Below are 17,292 nucleotides of genomic sequence, written 5' to 3' on the forward strand. Positions count from 1 at the left end.
GGGGAGTATTTGATCTTCATTTATGGCTTTCTCAGAGTTCAATAGGTCTTCTTGTTTCGTTCCACATTCTTGGAAGTTGATTACCCATCACTATACTAAATGGTGACCTTTTGATTGATACTCATTGCCCCACTCCTCAAGAATGATTAATAATCACTCTCCGAATTTGCTATGAAAAGATTGTTGTGTCGTGCTTGTGTCATCTATCATAAATTAATTCATTGCAGATCCTCCTTACCAGTTATAATGTGATTGTTGAGAATGTTAGTGTAAAAACTTTGTCTAACGCTGTATAAATGCTTACCTCTGCAATCCTCTTCTGCTTCCAAATCAAACCATTCTATAGATCTCAAGAGCAATAACTGTCCCTTTCCCGAGTTTACACACAATTATACGCGCTTTGGTCTGTTCGGAGAATATAAATAAAAGATAGAACTTCCCACCATTTTTGTTGAAGACTTAATGTTAGCAACTTGAAAAAATCTAGTAACGTCACTGTGAAACCCATCTCAATGAACACTGCATTCGAATTTACTCTATTTCATCCCAATGGCGATGCTGACCAAGTAACATATCGAATTCCCCAAGGAGATTCCTCCTTGTTCTGTATAACTCACGTGCCTCTTTTTCAAACTATCACTTTCAAGGACTGAACTGACTAAATTCCAGAACTAGGTTCTGAAAGCTACTGTTCGGAGTCACCAGGGATGACACTTGCACTTGGTTAAATTTTTCATCATATTTTGGCTTATTTTACTTTATCCTTTTGTATTTTGTTTTTCATTATTGGCCTTGACCTATTCTGTAACTTTATTGCTTTTCATCTAGGTTCTTCCTTCACTGAGAGAGAAACATGATGAATTCATGTTGAGAGAACTTGTGAAAAGATGGTCAAATCATAAAATCATGGTCCGGTGGCTGTCACGGTTCTTCCATTACCTTGATCGATATTTCATTGCTAGGAGGTCTCTTCCCGCACTTAAAGAAGTTGGTCTAACATGCTTTCGAGATCTGGTAACTTTCATTTTGCATTCCTTCAAATTTGAAACAATTGCTTATTTGTGCAACTTGTTTCCTTCTTTCTGTCACCTTTGGAATTTAAGTTCATAAACAGTGTCCATACTTGGGCTCTATCTCAGGTATACATGGAGTTAAACGGAAAAGTAAGGGATGCAGTTATATCACTGGTATGTTTCGGTCATTTCTCCAATTGTTCAACTCTCTCTTTTGCTGTTCAGGTTAGTGAGTTATTTTTCTAATCAGATTGATCAAGAGCGAGAAGGTGAGCAGATTGATCGAGCTTTGTTGAAGAACGTATTGGATATATTTGTTGAAATTGGAATGGGCAAAATGGATTATTATGAGAATGACTTTGAAGAAGCAATGCTCAAGGACACTGCAGCGTATTATTCTCGGAAGGCATCTAACTGGATCTTGGAAGATTCATGTCCAGACTATATGCTGAAAGTAATGTTTCCTTTTAAATGTAGAACTGCGCCCCATCCCCCCTCTCCGTCACAACAAATATTGCATGTGCACCCACCCATCCCCACAGCTAAGCATGCACAAAACAGGGAACAAGTCCAGAAAAATACTTCTTGTCTACGTGATTTTTAATTATCTCATGGCATTCCAGGCTGAGGAGTGTTTGAGACGAGAAAAAGACAGGGTGTCCCATTATCTTCATTCAAGTAGCGAGACAAAGTTGCTTGAGGTTCGTTTTTTCTTATATAAGCATGACACCTTTATCTTTAGTTTGTAGATAATCAGTGCCCATATGCATTCTGTGAATGCCGTAGTTCATTTTCATAGATATTCTAATTGAGCAGTCTTTTCATTTTTATTAGTTTGATTACATTTATTTATTTATTTATTTTTATCTTGTGGGTTCTGTAGAAAGTACAGCATGAGTTGTTGTCTGTGTATGCAACCCAATTGCTTGAGAAGGAACACTCCGGATGTCACGCGTTGCTTAGGGATGACAAGGTACTCAAATATTGTCATTGAATAAATTAGCTGCTATATAGGATCCCGAAGCACTGGACTTTATCTACACCATTTTTAATCCTCTAGGTAGAGGATTTGTCAAGGATGTATAGGCTCTTCTCCAAAATACCTCGAGGCTTAGATCCCGTCGCTGCGATATTTAAGCAGGTTTGTTATCTTCTATTTGTACTGCACTGCTGTTTGCTATAATTTATGAATTTGTCCTCTATATCTAATATACACTCGTTTCATGAGTGCAGCATGTTACTGCTGAAGGTACAGCTTTGGTTAAACAAGCAGAAGATGCTGCTAGCAACAAGAAGGTTCACAATTTTATGTCTTCTTGACAGATAGTTGGTTTTATAGCTTCTCCCAAGAATGTACTAGCTATTTTTTCCTAGGTTATAATCAACTTATCGTGATGACTAATTGGCTACTCACCTCTAGGAAAAAATATTAGTGAATAGATATATGAAATTATGACTACACATCCTGTCTTCAACATCATAGAGTTTCTTTTGCAGGCAGAAAAGAGAGATGTCATCGGATTACAGGAGCAGGTAATTGTCCCAGAATTCTTTTGAGTGCCAGTACTGTTTCACACTGTTGGACTGACCTTATGTTCGGCGATCAGGTTTTTGTCCGAAAAGTTATTGAACTCCATGACAAATTCATGGCATATGTGAACGACTGCTTTTCAAATAATTCACTCTTCCACAAGGTTAGGATTTTGACAATGCTGCATGATTGTTTTACTATTGCCCTTACAGTCTGGTGTTGATATGATTTTCCTATTATTACGTATTTCTAGGCTCTCAAGGAGGCCTTTGAAGTCTTCTGCAACAAGGGTGTTGCTGGAAGTTCTAGTGCAGAACTTCTTGCCACATTTTGTGATAACATTCTCAAAAAAGGTGGGAGTGAAAAATTGAGCGATGAAGCCATTGAGGAGACATTGGAGAAGGTGTGTTTCTTGTCTATATAACAGTTTTGCTTTGTTATTTATTTGCTAAAATCTGTAGAAAGCTGCGATTGAGGGCCTGTTTACTTTTGCAGGTGGTAAAACTACTTGCTTATATTAGCGATAAGGATCTGTTTGCTGAATTCTATAGGTAAATTTCTTACTTTATGGTTACTGGTTCAATCATTCAAGGACATGGTACACTTTATATGCTAAAATTATTGATTTGTATTGCTGTTTTTGGCAGGAAAAAGCTTGCTCGGCGGCTATTATTTGATAAAAGTGCCAATGATGAGCATGAGAGAAGTATCCTTACAAAGTTGAAGCAACAATGCGGTGGTCAATTTACATCAAAAATGGAGGGGATGGTGAGCTCGTGATATTTATGCTGAATAAGAGGGGGTTTACTATGATATGGTTCAAAAATAACCTTTGTTTCTCTCTTCTACCATTGCAGGTGACAGATTTGACACTAGCAAGGGAAAATCAGACAAGCTTTGAGGAGTATCTCAGCAATAATGCAAATGCAAATCCTGGGATCGACTTGACTGTTACTGTATTGACTACCGGTTTCTGGCCCAGTTACAAGTCCTTTGATCTTAATCTCCCGGCCGAGATGGTATGTCATGCATGATATTGTTTCATTATGTTTTCACAAATTCTGAAGGATGATGTCACTTTTTATTATTTTTTGACTTCTGCATCAGGTCAAGTGTGTTGAAGTCTTTAGAGAGTTCTACCAAACAAAAACAAAGCACAGAAAACTTACATGGATATATTCATTGGGCACTTGCAACATCAGTGGAAAGTTTGAACCCAAAACTATAGAGCTCATCGTGACAACTTACCAGGTTATTGACGACAGCCTAATGTTTTATTTACACATAATCTGTGTGGTTGATATAATGTTGATTGAAGATTTTGTCTTTCGTGTTTTTAGGCTGCTGCCCTACTGCTATTCAATGCCTCAGATAGGCTGAGTTACCAGGAAATCATGAGTCAGTTGAACTTGTCAGATGATGATGTTGTTAGGCTGCTCCATTCGCTTTCGTGTGCAAAGTATAAGATTCTTAACAAGGAGCCAAACACCAAGACGATATCTCCAACTGACGTTTTTGAGTTCAATTCAAAGTTTACAGATAAAATGAGAAGAATCAAGGTAATTCCCTCCCCCTACCCAAAACCTACCTTCACAGTTACCATGTGCACATAAAAGGAAACAAATGAACTGCAACACACACAAACAAATCCGACAAGACTTAAGTTGAACTAAGTTGATGAGAAAAAGAAGGGGAAAAAAATAAGAATTCAGATTAATCTAATATTGTCAATCCTATCCTTGTATTCGTATCGTTAAGAGTTTCAATGAAAATTACAGATCCCTCTCCCTCCTGTCGATGAGAAGAAGAAAGTAATCGAAGATGTTGACAAGGACAGAAGATATGCTATTGATGCTTCAATTGTACGTATCATGAAAAGTAGAAAAGTCTTGGGCTATCAGCAGTTGGTTATGGAGTGTGCCGAGCAGCTGGGGCGAATGTTCAAGGTACGCTTCAGATGTTTGCTTCTCCTACTTCACGTGCATGTTTGGCTTAGCTTTAAAATAACTAACTGCAAGTCTATGGGGAAGTTTATAATAAATATTAATTTTTGCCCATCAAAGCTTTGAATTTACTTACTTCGAAAGTAACCCCCCAACTCAGTCCAAAAAGTATTTTGTTCTATAAAACACATTAACTCGTGCAAAAATGTTTGGAAACAAAAATTTATCGAAGAGTAATTTTAAGCTCAGCCAAACATGCTTTTCCTATATAACTGACTATTGTTACAATGTGATTGTGCTCGCCACAGCCTGACGTTAAAGCAATCAAAAAGAGGATTGAAGATTTGATTAGTAGGGACTATCTGGAAAGAGACAAAGATAATGCAAACTTATTCAAATACTTGGCATGATTCGGACATTGGATAATCCAATTGAATCATTGCGAGAGGAACTGCATATTCATCAACCTTGAAAATTACTGTAAATGTTGTCGAATGTTCTGATTGACCTTTTTAACGATATAGTAGACGCGGGGGCTTAAGATTTCACCTTAAATTCAGTTGGGGATTGGAAAAAGATGTAATTTAACCAGTTCTTCTCGGTTGAAGAATTCAGCTTCTCTTTTCGTATTCATAATGCCAGCCAGTTCTCATGTGTTTTTGCATTGGATACTTGACTTTTGTTGTTAGGTTGGCTTTCCATTGGGTAAGGACATGACCAAACTCTAAAGCCAAAGTAAGCCCAGTTTAGAGATGGGTAGGTACTTTGCTCCGCTTATTCTCTCTCTCAAATATAACAAAAAGTCAAACTACATAAATCACTTTCGTCTCTTGTTCATTGTTCCATCTACCGTAAAATGCAATGTAATCTTTTTATTGACAACCGTACGGAATAATGCAACTACTCGTCAACTCTCCCATTTTACTCAATGGATGGTATCTTATTTTACTAATAAAAAAAAAATTCTAAAAAGCTTAGCTCGGCCCAACAAGTCCTGAGCTGAAAGCTTGAGTAGAGCTTTAATTTTATGGTCGAGCTTTTGCTCAGCTTGGCTCGTTGACACTCGTAGGCAAACGATCCAAGATATATTTACACCTAGAGACGGCAATCGGGCTTGTTGGCTCGGCTCGAAAAAAGTTCGAGCTCTCATGGCTCGAGGCTTGGAAGAATCGAGCCAAGGTTCAGGTCGAGCCTCATTTTGGGGTGCCGAGCAAAGCTTGAGCTGGTCTGTGTGGCTCGTCGCTCAAGCTCACAAGCCTATATTTAAAAAAATATATACAAAAAATATAATTATTTTAAAAAATCTTTTTACTAATTGGAAAGAAATAGTATTAAAATTAGTTGCCACCAATTTATTGAATCCATTTCGTATGCATATCCCAAATTCTATACATCGAGTTTCAAAAATTCAGCAGAAGCGACTAGGCACGTTGAGGTTCATTTGCAATTCTGTATTTAAAACAGCCGTTTGTATTCATTATGAATGGTAAATTAGGGCTGCCTTCTTTATATTAAAAAAAAATGTAAAAAAAAAAACACCAAAACATCGAGCCTGCTTGGCTCGAAAAGGTTAGAGTCGAAAGTTCGAGTCGAACCTAATTTTTTTGGTCGAGCTAAAAGGCTCGATTATTTTACTCGAACCGAGCCTGAGCCTAAAATTTCAACTCGTGAGTCAGCTCGGCTCGATTCGACTCGTTGACATCCCTATTTACACTTTTAGATCAACCTCTCCTAAAAGAGAAAATTCTCCTTCGTTATAGCAATTGCACTTGATTTTTCTCATAGAATTGTTAGTCGATTACAATAGGGATGCCAATAAGGTGGGGGTGGAGCTCTCCATTCCCACCCCACCAGGGATTTCTAGGAGGTGGCATGGAGTGAAATTAAAATATCCCCATTTAGCACCGGTTAGAATCTTTTAAAATGAGAATTCACACTTTTCAACAGTAACTTGGGCATTAAAAATTTCTGATGGCACAATACATTTCTCAGATGAGAGATTTTTGACAGATCCCATTTAAAATTAAAGGTCCATTACACCCTCACTTTCATAATTCTGTTCCCAAAAATACCTTTGCACTCATAGTTGTACATTATTTTCTATCATTGATGTACTTGAGGGTAGGATGGAAATGTCAAATTATAGACCTGTTATTAGTACTTCAAAAATCAAGTGAAACAATTACTTGTTCCAAGTTACCTGCACCATCAATTAATGCGAGCCCATAGTGACAGCAAAAAATATTGGCTCAATCTCATTATAATGGGCTCGAACAGGGGCTTAGTTTCCCTTTTCATTATTTAATTTATATTTATTTTTTTCGAAATGTTAGTTAAATTGTAAAACATATGCAAAAAGAATAAAATAAAAAATAATAATAGTCGAGACAAGTTCCATGACGGGACCCATGTTCCTTGTCCCCACCCGTATTCCAAAGCAAGGCGGGACCATATCATTTTATAATCCCTAGGTTACAACGGCCTCGTTGCATTGTATATTAAGCCACTGCTTGGTTTCCATTTTTGGAATAAAATGCATTATGAAATAGTAGTTTTTTGAAGAATGTGTGATTAAAATAAGGAAAAGTTTTCGAAATACGTGTATAATTATTTTATATAAGAATATGTGATTGAAAATGAATTTAAAAAAAATGCATTCTTGAAAGAATATGACTCAAACAGGGGCTAAAATTACTTACTTTGTTCAGTGTTTATAATTGATATTTTACAAGTGCACCAGATATATTAATCCTAACAAATGAACTAAATAATTTTAAGATAGTGTCCATGGCATAGATTTATAATGGTGAAACGTGAACGGCAGCCACTCTCAATTTATGAATTCAAATCTTTAAATTGACAGAAAAGTAAGAAAATGGAATTTACACCAAATAATATAATTATAGTTGAAAATCACAATGTAAAACTTAAAATTTAAAGGAATAGAAAAACTAATTATATTGTATCAAAATAGAAAGCAACAATTTACTGAACATGCCGGACAATTTAATTAAACATAAATGCATGTTGCAAACAAATTAAAAGAAATAAAGTTACTTGCTTAAATTTTAAATTTTAGTTTTATGAAACAAGGCACGACCACACCATCGAACCGTCGCGCTCTGACGCAATCCATGCTAACTTGTGAGATAAGAGAAAAGGGGTGAGTACAGTGAATACTCAATAGGATACGAATATTTGTACAATCCGAATAACATTTAGAGTTCATATATCAAAATAAATCGTACCGTCATACCATATTTTTAGAACCGATAAGAACTCATATCATATCATTTGGATTGGATGGCCACATATATTATATCGTATCATTTTATTAGTAAAATACTTATCGATATGAAATAATAAAAATTAAACGGGAAAAAATTACTTGTACATTGTTACCTACCTTATAACCTTCAAATGCGTTTCAACCAAAGGAAAAATGATGAGATAAAATATGTACGATAAATGTTGCTGGACAATTTTGTCTCGTTTTGAAATACCAAAAATATGGAAAGAAAATGAATGATAAAATATGGGAACACAGGTTATGAAATGTTAAAATGAAAGAAATCATGAAGTAATGTGAGATAAATAAGAGAATTGAGGGAATTTTTCTTATTAGTTGGGTAAGTGAGGTTATGGAATGACAAGTAGGTATATAGAAATTTTTAAGAGGTAGTTAATTTGAGTGGAAGATAGAGAAACTTTAAGAAACATGTAACAAATATATACAAACAAAATGGTTTAATTGTTGTTAATTGAAGTTAAGTGACTAGATTGCTAATAATTAAAGTTCAATGATGCAATTGTAACTACAACGAAAGTTTGGTGGTTGTCGCCACAATTAACCCTATTTTCTCTTATCAAGGTTTCCTCATTATTTTATATTTATATTATATATTTGAGCTCTAGTTAGAATGCTTAAGAAAGTTCATATTGACTTGATATTGTTAGCTCATCTTAATCGTGATTTGCAGATTCTCGAATCATGGTTATCGCATTGCAACAATGTGATCTAATTTATTTTTAATATTATTATGAACTTTTAAAGTTATCTTATAATGATAACTATTTATTTCAATTGTGTGTAAATATATTATTATGTTATTTAAAATTGTCCTTGAGAATAAAACAATGTCCAAGTGCATATTTGGGTAACATTATAAATCACTTATAGCCCTTGTTTGAGCCCCTTTTTTTGTTTTTTTTATTTATAAGAATGCATTTTTGAATAATGTATTGATAGATATGTATGGTTAAAAAATAAGAAAAAATTTGAACTTGCGTGTAATATTATTTTATTAAAGAATGTGTGGTTGAAATAACATCAAAACACTGTTTAAGAATAATTTATTTCAAAAGAATGGAGATCAAACTGGGGCATAATTTAGTGATCAAAGTCAAACATAATTTTTAACACCATATTTCATTAGATGCACGACTATTATCAACTTATTTATCATTAATTTCACTCACATTATAATTTTTCAACAGCTTATAATTTTATTCAAACAAGCACTAAAAATCACTTTAACATGTGATAATCAAATACTTCATAAATTTGTGTTTTTATAAATTTTTGTTGGTGTATACAAAAGACAAAACATCAAAATCACATTACATTCTTGTCCCTATTTAAACCCCAACTTGTTCAAACTGCATTAAATTTTCCATCTATAAACCCTATATACTAAAACTTAAATATTATAAAATATTGGGTCACTTTGGCAAATATAAAAAAGTCCTTGAGTTGTCAAAAGAATAAACAACAAACTATGTGGGTAACAAACATTAATTATGAAAGTTTGAGGTAACAAACATTATAAATTTAAAGCTGTGTAAAATCGATCAAGAGAAAAGGAAAAAGGAGAAATTCACATCTCACCCGAGCCATCTCTCTCCTCTTCAGGTATTTTCTCTCTCTACATATATACATATAAGTATATATACGACATGCGTGTTGGTAGGTGTCAATATGCGTCTCGATGAGTTCTTTATAATTTCTTTTATTTGCGATTGATTTTACTTCCTTTGTGATTTTTTATGGCATTTAATCCTGGATATTAGAGGTGTATTGAATTAATTTTAAGCCAAATGATTCGTGATTGCATGTTAAGGAATGAGAAATGGGGTTAAATTTAGGTATAGGCTTCGTTTAGTTGCGATTCTACTGATAATTAGGGTTTTAGTTTGCAATAGTTTCTGTTGGATTTCTTTAGTTGTAAGAGTTTATGTAGATGATTTTTTTGTTATATTATATTTGATGTCATGATAAATAATACTTGATTAATTTAATAATGCACATTTTTCTATGTGTGTGTATATATCCATTAGCATATTAGAATTGAATGTTCTTGAACTTTCAGAAATCTGTCTCATGTTTCTTGGGGAGGAAATTTTGAATCACTAGTTCATTAAGTAAGGAATAAGATGATTGCTTGATAGGTCAAATTTCCTTATCTATTTTCTGGATTTCCTGGATAAAATATGGAGCTACTGATGATTTTAGTTTTCAATATTTGATTGGTGTCCTAATTGTAGACTCTACTCCCTAAGATCTTAAATTGAATATCAACTAACGAGATTTTAATATTGAGCATAAGCTTTTGTTTTGTATGTTTAATTGGGTCCAGTAATACAGTTATCTGTATTGAAGGTCTTTTAGCGATTTTTTGACTTGATTTTTCCATAGTTTAATGTTAACTTTTGGTGAAATTGGAGAGATTGCTTTCTTTTGCATGTTTGCCTTAGTTGATTTCTGAGTTAATCCTTTGATATTATTTCTGATTTGAATCTTGTTGTTATGGGTAGCCTGATGGTTTACATTGGCTTAGTTTGATAGGGAATGCGATCATAATGTACTAGCAACTCAAACACAGTTTTTTTAATAGTACTAGTAATAATATGTTATGATAAATATTGTTAAGCTCATAAATATGGATATAGCCAGTCCAGTGTATATTTAAAAGAGAAGAAAAGGTGGTTTTGTTTTGATGGGATAATTAAAATAGGTAATTGAAGAAGAGATTATGGAACACTAAGTCAAGGGTATAATAGGAATTCAAAAACTTGACAATGTGTAGAAGGAGCTTTTGCTTAAAATAGTACTGGATAATAACTGCTGGGTATTGTTGATTGATGCTCTTGGTTCTTACGTGTTTTTTCAGGGTGGTGTTATTTCTTGGTTGATTTTTTGTTTGGCCATAGTTATTTCAGCTTCAGATGTTTTCTGTTGATTTAATACACTACTTTATGCGTCATTGGAAGGCTTTTTCTTATTGGTCTGGTATAGAAAATGACGATGAATCAGCGGAATACAATCGATTTAGAACAGGGATGGGACTTTATGCAAAAAGGGATTACGAAGCTGAAAAATATTTTAGAAGGGCTGCCTGAGCCGCAGTTCAGCTCAGAGGACTATATGATGCTCTACACGTATGCTTTTTGTATTCCAAGTCTTCAAATTTACCTCTTAATTAGTAGGCACTCGTGACCCTACCGTTTGTTCTCACTTTCCTTAAATCTTATGTACAGGACAATTTATAACATGTGCACACAAAAGCCTCCCCATGATTACTCTCAGCAGTTGTATGACAAGTATCGTGAGTCCTTTGAAGAGTACATTATATCAACAGTAAGGCCAACTGTTTATTTATTAGACAGTGGTATTCATGAACCTGCGTATTCATTTTTTTTTAATTATTTTTTTCTTCATATTGTTTATTTATTAGACAGTGGTATTCATGAACCTGCGTATTCATTTTTTTTTAAGAAAATGTTTTAAAAAGGTATCGTTGAATATTAAAAACGTTCTAAAATATGATGGACTTTTTTGATATAGATGGTTTTAATTTATTTTCAAAATTAAGAGTGTTAAGAAAAATTTAAGTCAAAGTTAATAATTAATTTTAAGTATAAGATTCATAATTTTCAATCATATTTCATCAACTTTTATCAAAATTTATTAAAAATTTAATTTTTATTCAAATCAAATAGACACTATTTATTTTATTATAAAAAGACCCCAAGTTTTGGCTTTCCAAGCCAACAGAATCGTTAGCTCGGACAGGTGGACAAATTGAAAAATGAAGCAAGAACCAGCCTGTAAAGATGCCATTTTAATATATATTTGGATTAATTTCAGCATCGGTCACTGAACTTTGTTAAAAATTTCGAAATTATAATTGTAGTATATGTTTACAGTAGTATTATCAAATTTCGAACGGTTACTATCGATGTTATTAATGAATTGAGGAGGTGAGGAACCAAGTTTAGATAGTTCATGTGTGAAAACATATTACACAAATGCTATAGCTTTAAATGTAAAGATGCTTTTTCGATTAATTTCTATGAATACAAAAAATATCATGAGCCTGTTTGAGAGTGTTTTTTTCATCCAAAAAAATTAATTTTTTGACCGTTATTTCATTATTTCAGCTGTCATGTTTGACTTCTTCTCTCATAGGTGAACCACACTTTTCTCCTAACTGTTAAAAAATCAATTCTCAAAAATACTTCCAAACAGGCTCCATATCTGACATGACATTCTCGCTAACACCATTTGTGTAGACGTTGGTATTTATGGTGTCAAGAAATATTTTTTATTACATTTTCAGTCAAGTGGCCATTAACGTAAGTATTAGAAATTTGAGTAATCACTATTATAAGAAAAAGACTTTAATGATCATTTTGAAACTCTTAACAAACTTCAGCTACCTTTACTGAAATTAATATATTCAAAATAGAAACTTCCATAGAAATTCTGGGAAGGAGCTCAACAATTATCTTACCTTATCAGCCTGTTAGTCATTATCACAGGAGCCTTGAAGCAGCAAATAATGGCAAGGGCCGCATCTTTGAAACGCGATTTAAGCTTTGAAGAAGCATGGACCCTTTTGCAGGAAGAAGCCATTAACAAGCTAATTGACAATCTGGAAGGAGTTCAGAAACACGAGTTGAGTTCTGAAGAGTATATGCGGTTCTACACGTATCTTTTTAATTTTCCTTGGATTTTAGCAAAAATTCCCCCACCCCAATAATTTTTTTTGGTTCTCCTGGAGCTGGATTCACTTATATTTATTTAATTTAATGCTGGTGGACTGAACCAAACAGGCTCGTAAAATCTGTCACTGTGTAGCAATTAGCAAAGTATAATCCGTTCTTTTTCTTTTGTCTTGTTATTACCAACTTTGCTTTGTAACCGTCGTATGCTTGTTTTGGCTTAGAAAATGTCAAAATGGTTTTGCTTAAAAGTCACTTTTTGTGAAATGAAACTAACTTTTAAGTTACTTATTCTCACAACTGCTACTTGTGGGCTGGATGCATTTTGAATGTTGGATGTTACTTTAACAAATACTTGTGCCGTTTTTCTGCCTATGAAAGATGTAAAATCAAGGGTCATTTATCCCCTGTTTGGTTTAGCAAAAAATCAAATTTTTAAGTAGATTATGATAGAAGTTGATGAATGAAATATGTGGTTGAGAAGTTAATAAAATTAGTGGGTCTATGAAACACGTGGTTGAAAATGAATTTAAGGAAAAAAAGTTTTAGAAAATGGGGGGTCTAACAAGGGCTTAATTTTCTGTTCATTATTTTTCAGTTTTTACTGATAGTAATTACTCTCTCATGTTTTTTATGTCACATTGTAGTGGTCTTAACTCTTAACTGATTTTAGCATTTGTAGTTGAAATCCATTTATCGCGTTGCATATTCTTAACTCCATTCGCCAGAATAGTGTACAATGTATGTGCCCCCGATCAGGTCGGTCCAAAAGCTCGGAAAATGTATGATCATTATAAAAAGACTTTTGAAGACTACATCTCTTCCAAGGCTAGTAAACTTTGAAGATATTCTACATGCTTGTTGTTCGAAAATATTAATAGCTTGTTCATCGTATTATCCAGTCGAGTGCTGCATACCAATCATGCTTGTTGTCGGAAAATATTAATATCTTGTTCATTGTATTGTCCAGTCGAGTGCTGCATACCAATCATGCACTGAATGTGTTAGTTATATCTCTACTATCGTCATTTCAAGGTGTTGCCATCTCTAAGGGGAAAGAAAGACGAGTCTTTGTTACGAGAATTGTTGAGAAGATGGAATAATCACACGACTATGGTCCGATGGCTTTCAAGGTTCTTTTATTACCTCGAAAGATACTTCATTGTTAGGAAGAAGCTACCTTCACTTGAAAGAACAAGCCATTTGGCATTCTATAATCTGGTTGGTGATAAAAGCTTTTTTACTAATTCGGGTTTTTCCCCGGAAATTGTTCGTCATTTCATTTTTATCTGATATTTTGTTCTATGCATGTTGTAGGTTTACACGGAAATAAACTATCTAGTTAGAGATGCCGTAATATCCTTGGTATGTTTGAGATTTTCAAGTCGCCTTGGCTCCTGTTTCATTAAACTTGTCAATATTGTTTTGTGTGCATATATTTCTGATTCAACTATGTTTACTATTAGTCTGCCTCTACCAATCTTTAGAAATACGTGTCACGATGATCTGGCTCAGACATGTACTATAATTTCTAAACCTAATTCCTACTAAATTTGAAGAAAGCTACTCTTTTCTTTTGTGAATCCATGAGCACTTTTTCGAGATGTAGTAACATGCAATTATCATCTTAGATTGATAGGGAACGAGAGGGAGAACAGATTGATCAGGCCACGGTGAAGTCAGTTCCGGATATTTACGTTGAGATGGGCAAGAACACAACGAAGAAGATTTCAAAGAGTCGATGATCAAAGCCACAGCTACGTTCTATTTTCGAAAGGCCTTGAACTGGATTGAAAACAAGCCCTACGAGAATTACATGCTTAAGGTCAGTCATGAATTATTAGTTCTTCCTTCTTTTTTTAGGCAGAATATTCATCAAAATAAACGAAGAAAAGAATTGGAAGGCTCCTGGGATATAGGCTCATTGTGGCTCATTGTACTTTCTTGTTATAATATATAGGTTGAGGAATGCTTACAACAGGAGAAAGCCAGAATTTCAAGTTACTTGATTTGCACAAGTGAATCCAAATTAATAGAGGTACGTTTCTTTTTCACTGTTTAACTGCTCCTGATTCATTTGCTTATGCAAAACTTGTGCATTTGGTCACAGGTTGTGCAACATGAACTGCTTACTGTACATGCAAGCAAGCTAGAAGAGAAAAAAAATCTTTCTATAGCAGCTGCTTAAACTGATAAATTTGGGTAAACTATTCATATGATTTTGTATTCTTAATTATTGAAGAATTAAAGATGAATAAGTCATATGCATTGACACTTTTCTGTATGGAATAAGCACCAGGCTGCTGCGGTATTTCTATTTGGTATATGCCAGTTTATAGAGCTCATGATTATCAGCAGGCTTGATACCAACCTGGCTGGCCATGACCCGGCTTTGAGGACCCCTTTTTTGGAGCGTGATACAACTAAAAAGTATCATAATCTAGTGCGGCTCATTAACGTGGCCTGGCCCTGCAACTAGGCTTGGCATGTGGCGGCCTTGGAATAACCCAACACAAAACTAAACCTTTCGTATCAGCTTCTCTTTTTTGTCGAGTCTATATATGGGACCTTGCAGACAGGTCGCTCTAAGGCCGGCCTAAGGCCTAGGGATGGCAATCGGGTTCGCTAGCTCAAGCCGTCTGTGACTTGGCCCGAAAAAAGCCCGACCCGACCCAGTTCAAGGCTCGGGCCGAGCCCTATTTCGGGGAGTTGGCTCGGCCGGCACGTGTTGCTTGACTGAGACGTAAAAATAAAATAAAAAATAGAAAGAAAAACTGCTGCCTGTTTGACAGCTATTTTAGCTGCCAAACTGACAGCTTAGAGAAGAAGAAGGAAAAAAATTCTAAAAAGCTTAGCTCGGCCCAACAAGTCTTGAGCTGAAAGCTTGAGTAGAGCTTTAATTTTACGGTCGAGCTTTTGCTCGGCTTGGCTCGTTGACACTCGCAGGCAAACGATCCAAGATATATTTGCACCTAGAGACGACAATCGGGCTTGTTGGCTCGGCTCGAAAAAAGTTCGAGCTCTAATGGCTCGAGGCTTGGAAGAATCGAGCTAAGGTTCGAGTCGAGCCTCATTTTGGGGTGCCGAGCAAAGCTCGAGCCGGTCCGTGTAGCTTGCCAGCTCGAGCTCACAAGAGCCTATTTAAAAAAATATATACAAAAAATATATATATATATTTTAAAGGCAACATGGCAGCAACCAGCTGCCTTCTTTATATTAAAAAAAAATGTAAAAAAAAAAAATACCAAAACATCGAGCCTGCTTGGCTTCAAAAGGTTAGAGTCGAAAGTTCGGGTCGAACCTAATTTTTTTGGTCGAGCTAAAAGGCTCGATTATTTTACTCGAACCGAGCCTGAGCCTAAAATTTCAACTCGTGAGTCAGCTCGGCTCGATTCGACTCGTTGACATCCCTATTTACACTTTTAGATCAACCTCTCCTAAAAGAGAAAATTCTCCTTCGTTATAGCAATTGCACTTGATTTTTCTCATAGAATTGTTAGTCGATTACAATAGGGATGCCAATAAGGTGGGGGTGGAGCTCTCCATTCCCACCCCACCAGGGATTTCTAGGAGGTGGCATGGAGTGAAATTAAAATATCCCCATTTAGCACCGGTTAGAATCTTTTAAAATGAGAATTCACACTTTTCAACAGTAACTTGGGCATTAAAAATTTCTGATGGCACAATACATTTCTCAGATGAGAGATTTTTGACAGATCCCATTTAAAATTAAAGGTCCATTACACCCTCACTTTCATAATTCTGTTCCCAAAAATACCTATGCACTCATGGTTGTACATTATTTTCTATCATTGATGTACTTGAGGGTAGGATGGAAATGTCAAATTATAGACCTGTTATTAGTACTTCAAAAATCAAGTGAAACAATTACTTGTTACAAGTTACCTGCACCATCAATTAATGCGAGCCCATAGTGACAGCAAAAAATATTGGCTCAATCCATTATACTGGGCTCGAACAGGGGCTTGGTTTCCCTTTTCATTATTTAATTTATATTTATTTTTTTCGAAATGTTAGTTAAATTGTAAAACATATGCAAAAATAATAAAATAAAAAATAATAATAGTCGAGACAAGTTCCATGACGGGACCCATGTTCCTTGTCCCCACCCGTATTCCGAAGCAAGGCGGGACCACATCATTTTATCATCCCCAGGTTACAATGGCCTCGTTGTATTGTATATTAAGCCCATGTTTGGTTCCCATTTTTGGGATAAAAATGCATTATGAAATAGTAATTTTTTGAAGAATGTATGATTAAAAAGTAAAGAAAAATTTTCGAAATACGTGTATAATTATTTTATATAAGAATATGTGATTGAAAATGAGTTTTAAAAAAATGCATTCTTGAAAAAATGGGGATCAAACAAGGGCTAAATATGCATGGATTGCCAGTGAACATTTGGATTTTTTTTTTTAAAAAAAAGATGAAATTCTACGGGATTATAGGAGGACTTAATATGGTTGTGTCGCTTGGTCACCGATATACTCCATAAGAGCAGAGTGGTATGAAGTGTAGATTTTATTTATTATATAATTGTGTACAGAAACTACACGTATCTTACTGAATGTTTTCGAATACTCACTGTTACAAATTTCTACATGTTAGTTTGAGTCGTTTGGAACTATGGAGTGATAGTGATGCAGACTGCCAAGTGAATCGAAGGAAAAAGAAATTAACATTTAGTTTGCTTTTTATTTTTTTGTCTTTAAATTATTTGTTAGTTTTGTTTGTTCAAAGACTCGTTTGGTAGTTTTGTTTGTTCAAAGACTCGTTTGGT

The 17,292-nt window shown here is 34.7% G+C and overlaps 3 protein-coding genes across 6 annotated transcripts in view; all 3 read left to right on the top strand.

Moving 5' to 3' along the window:
- LOC111366018 (cullin-1-like) overlaps positions 1–5,156 on the top strand; it is a 13,790-nt gene extending 8,634 nt beyond the window's left edge. The window contains exons 3-19 of the mRNA XM_022986634.1: positions 829–1,014; positions 1,140–1,187; positions 1,264–1,467; positions 1,637–1,714; positions 1,897–1,986; positions 2,074–2,154; positions 2,247–2,309; positions 2,511–2,546; positions 2,621–2,707; positions 2,798–2,947; positions 3,040–3,095; positions 3,192–3,312; positions 3,402–3,563; positions 3,652–3,795; positions 3,885–4,103; positions 4,323–4,490; positions 4,796–5,156. Coding sequence (XP_022842402.1) covers positions 829–1,014; positions 1,140–1,187; positions 1,264–1,467; positions 1,637–1,714; positions 1,897–1,986; positions 2,074–2,154; positions 2,247–2,309; positions 2,511–2,546; positions 2,621–2,707; positions 2,798–2,947; positions 3,040–3,095; positions 3,192–3,312; positions 3,402–3,563; positions 3,652–3,795; positions 3,885–4,103; positions 4,323–4,490; positions 4,796–4,897 — 1,995 coding nt within the window. The 3' untranslated portion in view covers positions 4,898–5,156. The remainder of the gene's footprint in view (positions 1–828; positions 1,015–1,139; positions 1,188–1,263; positions 1,468–1,636; positions 1,715–1,896; positions 1,987–2,073; positions 2,155–2,246; positions 2,310–2,510; positions 2,547–2,620; positions 2,708–2,797; positions 2,948–3,039; positions 3,096–3,191; positions 3,313–3,401; positions 3,564–3,651; positions 3,796–3,884; positions 4,104–4,322; positions 4,491–4,795) is intronic.
- Positions 5,157–9,288: 4,132 nt separating this feature from the next.
- LOC111366014 (cullin-1-like) overlaps positions 9,289–17,292 on the top strand; it is a 15,969-nt gene continuing 7,965 nt past the window's right edge. The window contains exons 1-3 of one of the 4 annotated variants that reach the window (XM_022986627.1): positions 9,289–9,399; positions 10,783–10,925; positions 11,025–11,124. In XM_022986627.1, coding sequence (XP_022842395.1) covers positions 10,786–10,925; positions 11,025–11,124 — 240 coding nt within the window. In that variant the 5' untranslated portion in view covers positions 9,289–9,399; positions 10,783–10,785. Of the gene's footprint in view, positions 9,400–10,657; positions 10,926–11,024; positions 11,125–17,292 lie in introns of those variants that run through there. The other 3 variants (XM_022986629.1, XM_022986628.1, XM_022986626.1) reach the window with 3 other exon arrangements.
- On the top strand, positions 12,267–14,817 carry LOC111366017 (cullin-1-like). Its single transcript, XM_022986633.1, has 7 exons — positions 12,267–12,477; positions 13,220–13,319; positions 13,527–13,712; positions 13,809–13,856; positions 14,123–14,316; positions 14,452–14,529; positions 14,602–14,817. Exons 1-5 carry the CDS (start codon positions 12,329–12,331, stop codon positions 14,234–14,236), a joined length of 597 nt encoding a protein of 198 aa, XP_022842401.1. The 5' UTR covers positions 12,267–12,328; the 3' UTR covers positions 14,237–14,316; positions 14,452–14,529; positions 14,602–14,817.

This window comes from Olea europaea, chromosome 17 (genome assembly GCF_002742605.1).
Source record: "Olea europaea var. sylvestris chromosome 17, O_europaea_v1, whole genome shotgun sequence".
Taxonomy (NCBI): Eukaryota; Viridiplantae; Streptophyta; class Magnoliopsida; order Lamiales; family Oleaceae; genus Olea; species Olea europaea.

What these genes read in the sequence shown, in the direction of transcription:
- LOC111366017 (XM_022986633.1), top strand. Translation starts at nt 12,329, where the DNA reads ATGGCAAGGGCCGCATCTTTGAAACGCGATTTAAGCTTTGAAGAAGCA. An exon ending in GAGTATATGCGGTTCTACAC is followed by an intron (nt 12,478 to 13,219) that starts GTATCTTTTTAA and finishes TCCATTCGCCAG; the next exon opens with AATAGTGTACAATGTATGTG. An exon ending in AAGACTACATCTCTTCCAAG is followed by an intron (nt 13,320 to 13,526) that starts GCTAGTAAACTT and finishes CGTCATTTCAAG; the next exon opens with GTGTTGCCATCTCTAAGGGG.